This window comes from Cetorhinus maximus, chromosome 1 (assembly GCF_964194155.1).
Source record: "Cetorhinus maximus chromosome 1, sCetMax3.hap1.1, whole genome shotgun sequence".
NCBI classification, from domain to species: Eukaryota; Metazoa; Chordata; class Chondrichthyes; order Lamniformes; family Cetorhinidae; genus Cetorhinus; species Cetorhinus maximus.
The window spans coordinates 157,208,222-157,223,842 of record NC_135879.1 but is presented as its reverse complement, the minus strand read 5'-3'; the positions used below and the strand labels follow the sequence as shown (position 1 = coordinate 157,223,842).

Here is a 15,621-nt window from a genome sequence, read left to right as displayed (position 1 = left end):
ACTTCCAAATTACAAGTTGTGTGTTAATCAGTTCTTGCCACTTGTTTTAAAGAGGAAGTTTTGTTTTATAATAAGTCAGTCATTCTAAGTTTATTGAAAGAAGCCTTGATAAGGTATCTTTCATTCTGGGTCTAACATTAACAAATCTACTGAGTGAATCAAATATTTAAACTATTGCTGTGACCTGTGGAGTAGTGGAGCTAGATAAACTGCACACTCCTCCCATCCCAGTCGCAACAAAAGTTTATGACGGAAAATATATCCGTCAATATGTGGTGCAACAATTTGTTTCCGCACCAAGGAAAAGTAAACATACATTATTTGGTATCAAAATTAATTTAACATCACTGTGATAACTACTGCCCTAAACCTAAAAACATTATATAGCACTATGATTTTTCTAAGTTTGTACTAAAACGTCAGCAGAGCTGTCTTCTCATTAATTGCCCTGTTTTATTTAACAAGAATTAAGATACTAAACCTTTCCGCAGAGAGGCCAAAAATCCAGTGCACTTGCCAAGTGAGTCTGACGGAAACATGCCAGATGGGCCACAAATTAGGTCCAGATATTCTAAATCCAAATCTAGTGTTCCAATATTAAAGTCCTTTTATTTGTAACACAGCAGGAGACATAAAAAGGGAATATTGTTTAACTGATCTTATCAGGATTCGAAAATAATTTCAACACAAAGAAAAACATAATCAAACTGAGAGTAAGAGACACTGGTAAAGAAAAATACAGAGACATCAATACCCTTTTTATGATGAAACAGGCTATTCTTACATTTAATAATCCTGAAGCTTGCAAATTTATTAGTGATGTAGACATCATCCAGACTACAAGAGACATGCATAAATAAAACCATATGAAAAGACTTAAAGAATCCATATAACCATAAATACAATTTATCATTGTTAGAAACTGGACTTTGCTCCATATTACCTTCTGTCTGCAACCAATTCCTTCTATACCTACTCCTTCACTCTAATCCTTACGTACATCAGCTACCTGGAAGTTGGAATCTTAAGTAACAGCTAGGAGACAAGCTATATAACAAATAAGCTGAAGTGAAAGAAAGTGGATTAAGATGAGATAGAAAAAGAAAGCCCAGATAAGTTTTAAAACAGCCTACCTTTTTCTTCATCAATTTTGAAGATTCCAAGTCCAGATCCATCTCTTATGGAATATCTAACTTCTCCATCTCTGCCTCTATCATTATCATAAGCAGTTATAGTCATTACAGGTGTACCAATAGGAACATCTTCTCTAACAGATCCATTAGCCGCAAAGAAAGGAAAGACAGGAGGGTATAAATTCTCATTTACATCCACTACTTCCACTTGAATATAACATGTCGAAGATAGAGAAATTGGCCGTCCTTTATCTTTCGCTCGAGCAGTCAGATTATACAACTGCTGCTTCTCAAAGTCTAGCCTTTGCACAATACGTAGAGCTCCACTTAGTTTGTCCACATCAAAATATCCTTCGCCATTGTCTATCAGGCTATAGCGTACCTGACTGCTGTGCCCAACATCAGGATCATAGGCCTCCAGCCACATTGCAACAGTTCCTATTGGAAGGTCTTCTCGAACTTTAATGTGGTAGTTTCGAGGAATAAACTCAGGTGGATTGTCATTTACATCTTCCAAAGTCACTATCAACAACACTGTTGAGAACAGTTGTGGCTCCTGTTTAGCTTGATCTCTGGCTTCAATTTTCAGTAAGTAGACAGGGTTTTTTTCTCTATCCAGCAACCCTATAACCTTCACAATTCCAGTTACGCTATCAATTGCAAACATGTCTGTGTCTGTCAGAATAGAGTATCTGACTTCTCCATTGGCACCCAGATCTCTATCTGTTGCTTCAAGCTGAATAATTTCACTGCCCACATCTTTGTTTTCACTCACTTCTTCTGAGTACATATCCTGCAGAAATTCTGGACTGTTATCATTTGCATCCAGTATGTTCACATCTATTAGACGCCAAGCAGACTTCTGAGGTATCCCAAGATCATAGACAGTTATATTAAGCGTGTAATGATCAGTTTTTTCCCTGTCAAGTGGAGTGAATACCTTTAGCCATCCCGTTTCCAGATCAACAATAAATCTGCTGTCACGGTCACCTCCTGAAATTACATGGACCAATTTCCCATTGAAGCCATTGTCAAGATCTGTAGCATTTATAAATAATAAGTTTGTTCCTACTGGTTTGTCTTCTTTAACTTCAATTACAGTTGGAAAAGAACCAAAGTGTGGTGCATGGCGGTTAATTGAATGATTGTCAGAAAACAGGTCTTCAGCATCTCCACGATTGTGGATCTTATTTGCCTGGAGAAGCTTTTCTGCCAAGTGTTTAGCCACTCCTGTCTCTGTACAGTGCAGATTAACTTGTTTACGACTGGTTCCTACAGTGATGTTGATGTACATTGCAGTTGCAAAGTTCTCCCCATCTGTAGCTGTGATTTGTAGGCTATAAAAAGACCTTTGGAGGCCAAGTTCATCTGTTAAAGCCCGCTTCAACACAAGAACACCAGAGTTGGGATTTAAATCAAACAGATCTAATTCATTCCCTGATACTATCCGGTATCTTACCAGTTGTAGCTCATCTGCATCAATAGCAGATACGGTAGCAATCTGCTCACCAACACTTAGATCCCTCGGTATTGTACCTATACAGTTCACCTTCTCGAACAGTGGCTTGTTGTCATTTATATTGCTTAAGAAAATAGTTACAAGTGCTTCAACTTCACGACGATACGGTGAGCCCCAGTCAGATGCACGAACTCTCAAATTATAAACCCTTGGCATCAATTCATAATCCAGTTCCTCTGAGGTACTGATGTCTCCAGTGAAATAGTCTATCACAAAAGGTGGCGGATTCAAGTTGGCTATGCTGTATGTTACGTACCCATTTTCACCACTATCAACATCGGTGGCACTCACAGCCAGAACACTGGTACCAACTGGTACATTTTCGCTGACACTGGCCTTATACGATGACTGCTTGAATTCAGGAGCATTATCATTCATATCTATTACATAAACAACCACCTTTGTTGATGCTTGTTTGTCAACAATTATAACTTCAAGTTCATAGTGAGAAGCTTCATGTGCTTTAATAAAGCTGTTAGTAGTGATGAGACCAGTGTCAGGGTTAATATGAAACTTATCAGCATAATATTTGAAAGCAAACTTGATCTGTGGATACTTGGGACTAGCCGTAACCATTACAACTGGAGAATTAGGGGGTGCAAACTCATTCAGTCTGGCTTCATAAACAGCTTTCTCAAATCTACATGGTAAAGATTTTGACTGTGGAGAGATAACATGGATAACTTTCACAGAAGAAAACTGAGGAGGGCTTCCTTTGTCCTTAGCTTGAAGTGTCAGATTATATCCAGAAGATTGGCTTTCCCAATCAACTTGGTCAACAGCTTTAATTCGATATTCTTTGCTACCAGGGCTTGACCTCATAGCCTTGAACTGATGCAGTGGATCACCCGCCACAATATTTAAAGAAGCTATTTCTCCATTGACTCCTGGGTCCTCATCTTCTACGGTTACAATTGCATATGTTGGATCTTTGTCCATGTCTGATGGGGTAAGGGTAACAGCTGTGATGACTGGTGCATTTTCATTTCCCTGTTCCACATGAATAGTAAGCTTTGCCATGCTGCTAATTCCACTGCTGCCATATAATTTCTTGCCGCGGTCAGCCGCAAGGATTTCCAGGTCATATTGTTTTGTCTCAGTGTAGTCCAACCTGCCTGTAAGGGTAATCACACCATTGGTGGGATGAATGGCAAACATATCCGTCCTATCCTTAAAACTGTAATAAAACTCTCCATTTGTACCGATGTCAGCATCAGTGGCTCTGACTCTGGCTACGCTGGTTCTCAGAGCTGTGTTTTCTGCCAAAGACACACTGTATGAGGTTGGTGAAAACAAAGGTCTCAAGTCATTCGTATCTAAAACATGGACTTTAACCTTTGTCCGTGCTTCAGTGCTTGTTTTTTTCTCAACTGCTTTAACATTCAACAGATAGTGGTCCCTCACTTCCCTGTTTAAGACTGCAGTATTCCCTCCCTTGGTCCTAATACGCAAGAAACAGAAATCCCCAAGAATGTAGTCTTCAGCTTTAAACAGATTTTCATGATCTCCAGAAATAATTTTATACCGAAACTCTGATGACGGATTTGTGATGTAAATACCCATTTTTACATAACTTTCTAAGTAGGTCTTGGCTGCAGAATTCTCATAAATATATGCATTATAAAGATGTTCTGTGAACTGTATTGATGATACTGGTTCTTTCTTCCTATTTCCTTCACCGCTGTTTAAAAGCTGTAAAAGCAGTACAGGAAACAATAGTGCAGCAGATCTCATCATGATGACACTTCAGTAATCACCAACTGACCTGAAAAAATAAAAGTAGAATTTTAATCTTTCCATTGGAACATTTTAAGCAGCATAAATTCTTACACTGTAGAATAAAAATTGAATGACATCCATAGCAATGAATAAAAATACTTTCATGCACGAAGTAGTTCTGTAAAATATGAAACACAATAAATAATATACAAAGTTCTGTCAAGATTTTCTATTTCTTTCCCTCTTTTGCACTGAAGAAGTAATTTTACACATCTAGGCTGTTAGGAGAATCTCACTTGATACCAGAATGCACCTGATATTTAGCCACACACGACCTGGGAATGTCCAACCCGTAAATTTAGCAGTCGGAAAATCATGGGCAGTGCACACTCAAATTATGCATGCCTTTTCACAACCCTGATCTTTCTGCTGCTCTTGAAACATCTTTTTATATTTTCCCTTGCTGGTGTTGCTAAGTCTCCCTTACACACTCCACTACAAGTCAAATGAAAAACAACCTATCTTCCCTCCTTGCTCCCATGTTAACAGATATTGTTAACGGTTCTCTCTCGTCAGGTACTGTCCCCTCCTCCTTCAAATCTGCCGTTGTCACCCCTCTCAAAAAAAAGCTTGATTTCACTGTTCTTTGCAAACCATCACTCCGTCTCCAACCTCCCTTTCCTCTCCAAAGTCTTTGAATGTCGAACTGAGCATTTCCAACATTTTCTGATTTTATTCCTTGAACATTGTCATCTTCCAAATCCATGCCCATCTTTACCAGAGCTCTATGTTGGAGCTGCTGCATTGTGTCCAATTCAGGGGACCATGCTTTAGGAAGGACATGAAGGTATTGGGTAGGGTATATAAGAGATTTATTAGAATAATTCCGGGATGAGGGATTAAATTTATGTGGATAGACTGGAGAAGGAGGGGTTGTTCTCAGGGCAGAGAAAGCTAAGAGGAGATTTCATACAGGTGTTTAAAATCATGAAATGCTTGAAAGGGTAAATAAAGAGAAACTGTTTCAACTGGCTGAAGAGTCAATAACTAGAAGGCACAGATTTAAGTTTACTAGCAAAAGAACCAGAGGCGACATGGGGAAATCTTTTTAATGCAACAAGTGGTCAGGATCTAGAATGATTTGCCTGAAAGGGTGGTGGACACAGATTCAACTGTAACCTTCAAAGGGGAATTGGACAAATACTTGAAAGAGAAAAAATATTTCAGGGAAATAGGAAAGAGTAGGGGAGTGGGACTAATTGGATTTCTCTGAGTTAATGCAGACTCAATGGCTCAAGTAGCTTCCTTCTGCGTTGTATTATTCTATAATTCTAAGAGTCCCTCCAATCAAGTTTCTGCCCCTTCTAAAGCACTGAAACAGCTCACCATACCATCTTCCATCAATGCTTCTCCACCGTCATCCATCTGGGTCTGTTCGCACTCCCTTGATTTCATTCTTATCTACCTAACCACAGCCAGAGAATCACCTGCAATGGCTTCTCTTCTCACTCCGTTTCCTCTGATGTCCTCCAACAATCTGTTTACCAGCTATATGCTGGCCCTCAATTTCCACACACACACTGGCAACACCCAACTCTAACTCATCACCAACTCTCTTGATTCCTCCATGGTCTCTAAATTGTCAGACTGCTTGTCCAACATCCAGGTCTAGATTTGCAGAAATCTCCTCCATTTAAATATTCTTTGGTCCCCACTCCAAACTTCATTCCTTGCCACCAACTCCCAGGCAACTGTCTGAGGCTGAGCCAGACTATTCACAATATTGGTGTCATATTTGACCCCAAGGTGAGCTTTCAAACACCTATGTGCCATTGTTAAGGCTGCCTATTTCCACAAAAGAAATAGGTGCAGTAGGCCATTTGGCCCCTCACACCTACCCTACCATTCAATAAGATCATAGCTGATGTGTAACATTAACCGACTCCACTCCTGTCTCAGCTTATCTGCTGTGAAAACCATTCCATGTCTTGGTTACCTCTAGACTTGACTATTCCAATGCAGTACTGGCTGGCCTCCATACCCACCGTTAACTGAGATCATCCAAAACTTTGGTGTCCTTGTCCTTAATTGCACCAAATCCCATTCACCCATCACCACTGGGCTCGCTGACCTAAACTGTTTTCCAACGAAAGCAATGCCTCAGTTTTAAACATCTCATCCTTGTTTTCAAATCCCACCATGGTGTCACCCCTCCTGATCTCTAATCTCCTCCAGCCCCACAACCCTCTAAGATGTCTGGGCTCTTTTAATTCAAACCTTTTTTGCATCCCAATTTTAATTGTTCCACTGTTGGTGGCCATGCCTTCAGTTGCAGAGGGTCTTAAGTCCTGAAATTTCCTCCCTAAACCCCTCTGTCTTGCTTTCCTCTTTTGGATGCTCCTTAAAATCTACCAGTTTAACCCAGCTTTTGGCCACCTCCCCTAATATCTCCTGGTATGGTTTAGTGTCAAATTTTGCTTTATAATGCTTATGTGAAGTGCCTTAAAGATATTGTTGCTGTTGTAAAATTGCTAGGATTTGCAAAGATCAGCACCAGGGCGACCTGTTCTTTATGAATCCTTATGGTTTTACATGCTACTTGCAGCCATGCACAATACCCGTGCTGAGGAGGATGGTGGCATTGGTGCATTATAACGCACCCTCAGAGTACCGAGAAGTATTTTCTTTCACTACTGCCACCAAATAATCCATTCCACAACACAGATGTGATGGGAACTTCAGCCGAACCTGACAAATCTTCTTCCAATTTTCTTCCAAGCTTTCAAGAAGTTATTTATTCTTGCTTGGCCCTACTTGGACAGGCATTAGCAGCCCTCTGGTACCTCACCAATGTAACTATCCTTTTTATAGAAGCCTAGATGGTGACTGCTTTCCATCCTTTTAATAGAATCTTGTGGGTTTTTTTAAACATTTATCAAAATTCATAATAACACCATTAAATAAAACATCACAGTCTATTCTCTAGTGAGGTCATATACCACTTCACCTTAAGCGCCAACACCAAAATCTGTCAAAATCCTAAATACCTTTCCAAACCTACAAAATGTAAAAAATGATCAGATAACCAAAAACAAAAGCTCTCCTGTTGAACGAAAGAAAAGTGTTTCATTCTTAAAGCTTATGGAACCATCTAAACCTTTTGGGCCAGCCATTCAGTATCCAATAAACCACAACATATTACAGGCCCCAGTTTTGCTCACACTAACTAAATTCCAGTGCATGGCAGGACCAAGCGCACTATTTTCATGCACATTAGCTGGTTGTCCAGAAGCTAATTTACTCCAGCAGTACTTTTCAGTACATTTGAGGAGCGGGCGGTTCCAACACACAAGGTTTTCATGCAAAGGCATGGAAGCAATTTCTATTTTAGCACATTCTTAAAATAACTTCACTCTGAATTCTTTAATTGAAGAAGGTTACAATTTGCATTTTCCTTTCACAAAAATAGCACTACCTCCTTAGCATATCACTACTGACATTTTCTTCAACTGGGCCATTACTTAGCTTTTTGTTTTTAAGAAACCAAAGTCAAGGGCAAAGGACCACAGTGCAGGACAAAGTCTGACAATTGTATAAGAAGGGAAAAAAAACTGAGGGAGGTAAGGAGTTTCACTTTTTGAGAGTTTAGGAAAGAGTCACGCGGAGTACATTGTGCAATGAGTCTTAATTCTAACAGAGCCAAGGTGCATGAAGGAGGAAGTGTGTCAGACAATGTACTTGTAATTTATATTGAACAAGAACAGAAAGATCAGAATAAAAACGCTACAGAATATTTATGGAATAAAGAAAGTGAATGGAGAGAGACTGGAGATTATAGGGGATAGGGAAATCAAATCAGAAGATAAGACCTTTCTTAAATCCTGTCGAGAAGTGAGAGTGAGGTTCTACAAAAGCCTCCCAGACATGCTGCAGACAAGCTTGTACTTTATACAGGGTTAAGATTTGGTGAGGGGAAAGGAAAGGAAATTGAATTTCTGAAGGCAGCACTGTAGGAGTTCCACTTCGAGCCTGAGAAGATAGCGAAGCCAACAACGATAGATGAGGAAGGACTAAGGATGAACCCACCAATTCTTAGAGGTGATGGATTAACTGCTAACAATGCCAGTACCATGAAGTTGTTGTTTAATTAGCAAATTGAAGCAAGGAGGAATTTCATTGCTCCAGTCATTGACATGAACTAGATCCTGATAAAATGTATTGTCTGTATCACAAGAACTGTGAATTGTGAACATAGAGGGGAGTGTGACCTGAACGAAGTTGACCACGTGCAGGGGGATCATCAGCAAAGGTTTTAGGTGGGATTATGGTGGAAAGAGGTCATTAATAAAGGAAAGGAATAGAGTGGGAAAGAGGTGGGAGTCTTGGGGACTCATGAGCTAATGGAAAAAGGGTCAGAGGATGAACTACAGCACAGACAGTCATTTAACAAGAAAATAAACATAAATTACTTTTGTTTTTCTTAATAATTATTTCACCCATTACACTTTTCATTGCTTTGCTGACAAAGGAGTACATTTCCTAAACCAGCTGCTTGTAATTAGAGTTCCATTATCTTGTTATTTAATGTGATTTTGTGCGTTACATAGGGTAAATGTCATGAAGCAAGGCTGCCAGTTCAGTATCTCTCTCAATCAGAGCATGGAAATCAATGTGTCCAAATTTCCAGCGATCAATTGTAATCATTGGAAAATCAGGAGAATCATTAATTAGGCCCACTGACTCCACGTCCAATTAATGCTGGTTTTGAGCAATGGTGTTTATGTAAGTTTGTATCACAAAATTTACAAGTTTGCAGTAAAATTCATAATGTTCACAGTTAGTGAAGGAAGCTGCAACATTAGTAGGGCATGTCCAAACATGCCTTTGAAGTCTTCACTGTAACACACCTAACTTCAACCTTATTTTAAAATATTTTTGCCACAAAATGCAATTAACACATGCAACCTGGCATATGAAAAGGAGCATATTATATTGCCAGTGTGACAAATACTAGTCAGGGAACTGCAACAAACAAAATAAGTTCTTTTTAGTAAGCCAAGGGATCTCTGGGATTATAGAGTTTACTATTATGAATTGACAACATCCTTTTCTCTGAAACCAACTCTCCACATTCAATGATAACACTGATATACTGGCAAGCATTGGAATTTTCTTCTCAGACTCCGACAATCTGGTCCTTTGTACAGTTAAGTTTCTGCCAAGGTTCAACTTCTGTCATAGGAAAATACCAATGATGCTCTACCATGCAGAAGCAGATCTAACCCCAAATGTTGTTTTTCTTCATATTCACTTTATCCGTTAAACTTGTTCAGTACTTTGTAAACAAGATAATAAGGCGCTTAAAGCAATTGAATAAGATCATTCCTCCTTTTAAAGTTGATAGTTATTTTACTGGGTGATATTAATTACAATTTTGATCCCAATGTCAAAAGGCTCACAATTTATAAAGCAAGCTGAAATATTAATACAGGTTTAAACTAAGATTTTCAATCACCAGATTTAAACATAATACTGTTGTTATCTCTAAGATACAGTAATCCAATTCCAGGGTTTTGCTGGTGTGCTGTAAGCTTGATGCTTTATCTATGAGTGTGAAACTAAACCCCCCTATTGGTCCAAAGCAAGTTTAGCTCATTACATCACCCAACCCCAGCCCCCACCTTTGTCAATCCACTGGACCTGAATAACCGTTTAACAAAGCTGCTGACTCGCAAACAGGACCTTGACAATAAAGCGTCATGTCCAGGAACAAAACAGTAAATTATACCAAGCAGATAAAATTAACTGCTGAGATTTCAAAATTGCAGCAGGCAGTAGAAAGGTAACTGCAAAAGAGACCTAACACTGGGGAAACAAATCTAAAGATCCTGAAAGTTTTCAATCGGGAATGCAAGCTGTCCAAATATTTGCTAAATTGCTTTTGTGAGTCATTGACTAAGTTCTGTAAATCTGAAATAAATTTACCAAATATTTAAATCTACTTCAGACAGAACATGAAAAGAAAGTCACAGAAGTACATAACATCTTTATCAACTGTGTGATTGGTATAAAAATTGTCCATTAAAACAACTCCGAGCATTGCCTGAAGAGCTAATTCAATTCTTAAACTGAACTGTTATTCCTTTTCAACAATTTAATTGCCAAGTTTCAAGTCAATTGAGTATAAATTAGCAAACGAAATCAATGGTCCCTATTCCTAAGCTGATTTCCAATAAATGTAACAGACGAAGTATTTCTTTGAAAATAAAACAGAAAATTAAAATGGCCATTAAATGTCACTATCTTGACTTTATCAGTAGATGCTTCCCACTCCATCAGCACCCCCCCGCCCGATCTCTACCCCACCATCACACCTACCCCACCTTTGCCCCACCATCACCACCAACCCCCACCCCATCACCCCAACTTTGCCCCACCATCACAACCCCCCCAATCACCACCATCGCTTCCCCCCTCCAACTTTGCCCCACCATCACCCCCCCCAATCACCACCATCGCTTCCGCCCCCCCAACTTTGCCCCACCATCGCTCCCCCCCCCAACTTTGCCCCCACCATCACCCCCCCCAATCACCACCATCGTTTCCCCCCACCCCCCCCCCCCCCCACACACACATCACCACCATCCCCACACACACCAGATTATTTTCTCTCCAAATTACTATCTGATTCATCAGTATTTCCGAAGTTCCTATTACAGGCTAACAAAACGGAAAACAAGGTTTTACGTTGTTCGCTCCACCTAATCAATGATCAATTCTGTAACGATTTTAAGGAATGAGTTTCTTAGGTCGCGACCGGTTCATTACAAATTACACAAACTACTCAGCTGATCAACTAGGCACCATTTTAAACAGTAAAATTTGAAAGTAAACTGAGGACAGAACACCTGAGTGAGCTCTGGACAAATGTTTACAATTATGTTAGAAACGCTTCGGTTAAAAAAAAGTAATTAAAGCTGTAATGTAGAAACAGGAGTGTATTTTTACCATGTGTCTGCACTCCATAAATAAATAGGAGGCAAAGCCGCTTCATTAGCGATCTTGCATGTTATAAAGTATCACAGAATGCTAAGTTGGATTACCAAGAAGTAACGTTTAAAATTAAACATACAACTCCCAATTGGTCAGAAGGCGCCGAGCTTCTCAGGGCTTCTCTGATTTTAACCTTGTTGCTGTCTCCAACATAACAAATCTGCACTCCTAGAGCCGTGAATACATGGAACACTGCTCTGGTCAGATAAAAGAAATTGCCTGCTGCTCAGAGATAGAGAAGCTGCTTTATCTGGAGGATCGAAATCCCCCAACCTGGTGAGAGAGAGAAAGAAATGAATCGGGTCAGAGCGCCTGGAATGAATCGCACTCTTTCTGGAGACTGCGTACCCCTGTTGTTGAGGCTTCCGAAAAAGTTTTCTCTCTCTCGATGGAAGTCGAGTTCTTCTGCCAAACTGCTAACCATTCTGGGCAGACTCCATTCGGAAGGAGAAAATAATGATTTTTTTTGGGAAAAAAAGCACAAATTAAGCTAAATTAATGTGTGTGTGTGTGTGTGAAGAGAGAGGGAGAATGTGGAACATTGATGGCAAATCCCCGCTCAGGTTCCTGGAGCTGTCTGATTCCCCCTTCTTACCCACTGAGTGAGAGTGAGTGAGTGTCTGAGTGAGTGGGTGAGGGGGTGAGGGAGGGAAGGGAGTGTGTTCCTCTGCCACTGTCTCACAAGTTCAAATGGAAACGTTTGACCCAAACTCTTCACCAAACTGCTACGAACTAACTTTCCAAGGAATGCTCCACGAGGCGAAAGAAACATGAAAAAGACACAAACAAGCACATATTTGTCTCGAAACGTCTGTGTGTGACGGAGAAAAGTGGAGAAACTCACGGTAGTTGCAATGTGCTGCTCGCTGAAAACGGACTCCCCCCCGAGCTCTCCTCGCACAAAAGCCCCTTCCTCAGCACAAAGACACAAACTTTCCACAGCAAAACACTTTCCTTTCCTTTCCCTCTCCTCTCCTCACCTCACCTCACCCGACATTAACGGGGCAAAGAGCGAGCCCGGCCCGGCGGCTTCCCCCACACTGGACACACCATGATGAGAATGGGTCTGTGTCCCTGGCCGGCCCGCCCTGAGCATGCGCCGTGCCCGGCACTAGCTTCCGCTGGCATGCAGGGGCACAGCGTGTCTCCGGGCAGGACTCACTCTCTCACTTTCACACTCTCCCCGGACACAGGCTGCCTGCCACCTTGTCCCTCCGGCTGCACACTCATTTCCCCCACTGCATTTATTCATACACTCAACAGACAAAGTTTCCTGATTAAAGAAACCGGCTGTAAACCTGGTTTTAACTTTGTGGAAGCGAAATCGATTGTAAAGGGGTGAAGAATAAATCATTTTTTTTTAAGCTGCGGATATTCTTTGATGAAGTTTTCCGACGTTTTGGACGTGTTTCCCCCCTCCCCCCCCCCCAAATCTTTTTCAAGTAGTTTCTTTTTTTTTTCTTTTCTCCCACTTCACTCCTAACCTGAAAATCTTCCCGTAACTTCCTCTGTTCCGTTAACAATACTGTACCATTGCGCCAACTGAGTGAAATGAGAAGGAAAGGCAGGCACACAGTCTTAGGGCTAGAGTCTAGACCATAATTTTCTCCAGACGTAACTTCAGACGAAACCAAGTTTTCTATTGAGTACGTTAGCGTATTTTAAATCGCCTTACTTAGAACATAAACTGATGTTCAACTGAACAAAGATATAACCGGTCACACCAGATTCCCCTCCCCCAATTCCACAGCTCACTTCAACCTCGAATGCTTCATGGGATGAGAACTAAATCGTACCGATACCACCATCGGAAAAGAGGATGTGCTGCACGGGCTGGTGCGTTGACTGTAAACGTGAAACTACCACCATTTGCAAAGTTTGCGGCAGTGTGAATTCTACAGACAGTGTGTGGTGTGTGGAGAACTCCAGGTAGACGCTTGAAATGATGGTATGGTAACGACCTGCTTCGCCTAATTACCTCCCAATGCAAACAAAAAAGTGAACGGTAACTATGCCACGGCGATGCCATTTACAAAAGCACTTCCTAAACCCAGGAGTCTCGTTATTAACTCAAAAGTCAGCAAAACACTACTCTCGGAAGACATTATTGTCCACATTCCAATAAAGTCATTTTCACTGATCTTATAAATTACTTCATCTAATACAGTGCAACTTAAAAGAGCGCTGCCCCTCCCCAAAAGACAAACAAGACGATAGTAATAAGTCACATTATTCACACATTATTGGCTAGCAGTACTTTAACCATCACCCCAAAGTCTATTTAGATGCAAAAGTTAAAATTAATGTGCCCTGAGGAAAGTTCGTCTCTTGAGGTGCAGTATTTGTTTTACCTAACGTTACGAGCGAGTGAGACAACAGTTTGGTTTACTGTGACTGCAAACAGCAAACACCCCGAGGATGAAGTATATTTGTCACCACTTTCCTTTTCAAACAATCTAATCATGAATACCTGACTGAAATAAAGAACTCCCAAAAGATTCGGCAATGAATGGCATGAAGCGGTTCCAATAGATCCGAACAAACTATATAGAGGATTATTTGAACAGTCATTAGAATCAGATTATATTTAAAATCAAACATATTCTTTCCTCGTTAGAATGCCTTCGCTCTCACTCCACACACTTCTCGTCAAAACTTAATCGAAACTACTTACTCATAAAAGCCATGCAAACAAATGCAAAGCGAATTGAAAACGGGAGAGCGGACATCAAATTGAACTGAAAGAAAGGTCTCACCTGAACTATAAAAAAAATAAGCTGCAGTTCGAAGAATTATCATCGGCCCCACAATAAAAGTATTAATTATCTCAACATTGTCCTGGCCCCGGGTAAAGAGGTCAGATTAGTCAATCTTTATTGTGGAGTTTCAAGTGAGTAGCATTATTCCATGTTTGAGCCAAACCGACTGCCGCGCCTACTCGACTTCATGTGAAAAGTCTGCACCTTGTAAATGTTATTGGAATGCTTTTCTAAAATTATTACATTCAACACACACTGTTCGATTTGGAAAATAAAAGTACCAGTGTTCCTCTCAAATAAACTCCGCCAAGCTCGCAAATAAATGCACATTGTGAAAATATTAAATGCGAAAACGTCGCCTTGTTTTAGCTGTGCCTTAATTAAATATTGATCAGGATGGATATTGGGACATTGCCTCTCTTGCTTTGTAAAACATGGTTTTGAACCCCGTTCTGCGCCTTATTTTTCAGAAGCACACGGGGGCGCTCTTTTACAATGTTCGAACAGAAAGGATTTTTGGGCGAAGAGATGACGATCCTCATTGCTGCAGAAGTCGAGGCTGTAAACTTGAGTAATCGCACCATTTCAGTAAAAACATTGCCAAAGGTTACCTTTAACGGGACCTGTGCAGTGCACCTTCCTCTGCATTGCACACATTGAGTTGTTTTCAAAACGACTTAATCTGTGCTTTGAAAAAGCTTGTTGCTTATTCAAACGATTCGAGTTTCTTTTGAATTCTTTCACATTTACTTTTGTAAAATTGTATTCAGCAAAAAGCAATTTTAAGTCAAGGCGAGGTATATTAGTATCTATATTCCCTTTGTCAATGCCAGTGCAATATAAAATGAATTTAACTGAATTTATCAAGCAAAAAAGGCCCCACTTGAAACTGCATCAATTTGAAATCACTATTCCATTGCAACGACTTACCAGACCAGCTGGATTCGACAGTTCCCGAGCAGATAAGATCCCGGGGATTACCAGGGAAAAAGCGAATGTTATTCCAGCTTTTTAACTGATTCCGCCAGAGAATAGGATCGAAGGTGACATTCTTCGGTATCATCCCATTTCCAGGAATTCAAAACAAGTTTATAGCGATCTCGATAAAGTGGAAGAGTCATGTAAAAGCGTTTCCAAACTCAGCCGCGAACACAGTTCCTACTGGGATGACTATGATTTACAGGCGATGACGTCAGCGATCCCCAGTGTCTGTAAATGGACTGAAAGTTTCCCAAGTTTAAAAAAATCTCCAAGCAGTTCACAAGAAAAATACACAATTTAATGTAATTAGCTGTGCTGTGTGGTGCCCCGTCTGTGCTATATGTCACATAACAGTGCCAGTAGATTGTTCTGATTTCTCTGCAGTTAATTTGTTCTTTGATTTTTTTTGGTGTTTCCCACAATATCTTATTTAATCAGCTAGGTTACACAAGGTTGC

At 40.4% G+C, this 15,621-nt stretch overlaps 1 protein-coding gene across 6 annotated transcripts in view; it reads right to left on the bottom strand.

Annotated features, from left to right (window-relative positions):
- Nucleotides 1-15,324, bottom strand: part of fat1a (FAT atypical cadherin 1a) — a 202,482-nt gene extending 187,158 nt beyond the window's left edge. For 4 of the 6 annotated variants that reach the window (XM_078548639.1, XM_078548676.1, XM_078548647.1 and 1 more), the window contains exons 1-2: nucleotides 15,114-15,324; nucleotides 1,134-4,417 (exon numbers count right to left, since the gene is read on the bottom strand). In XM_078548639.1, the coding sequence (XP_078404765.1) occupies nucleotides 1,134-4,389 (3,256 nt within the window). In that variant the 5' untranslated portion in view covers nucleotides 4,390-4,417; nucleotides 15,114-15,324. Of the gene's footprint in view, nucleotides 1-1,133; nucleotides 4,418-12,268; nucleotides 12,499-15,113 lie in introns of those variants that run through there. The other 2 variants (XM_078548629.1, XM_078548657.1) reach the window with 2 other exon arrangements.
- Nucleotides 15,325-15,621: the final 297 nt, after the last annotated feature.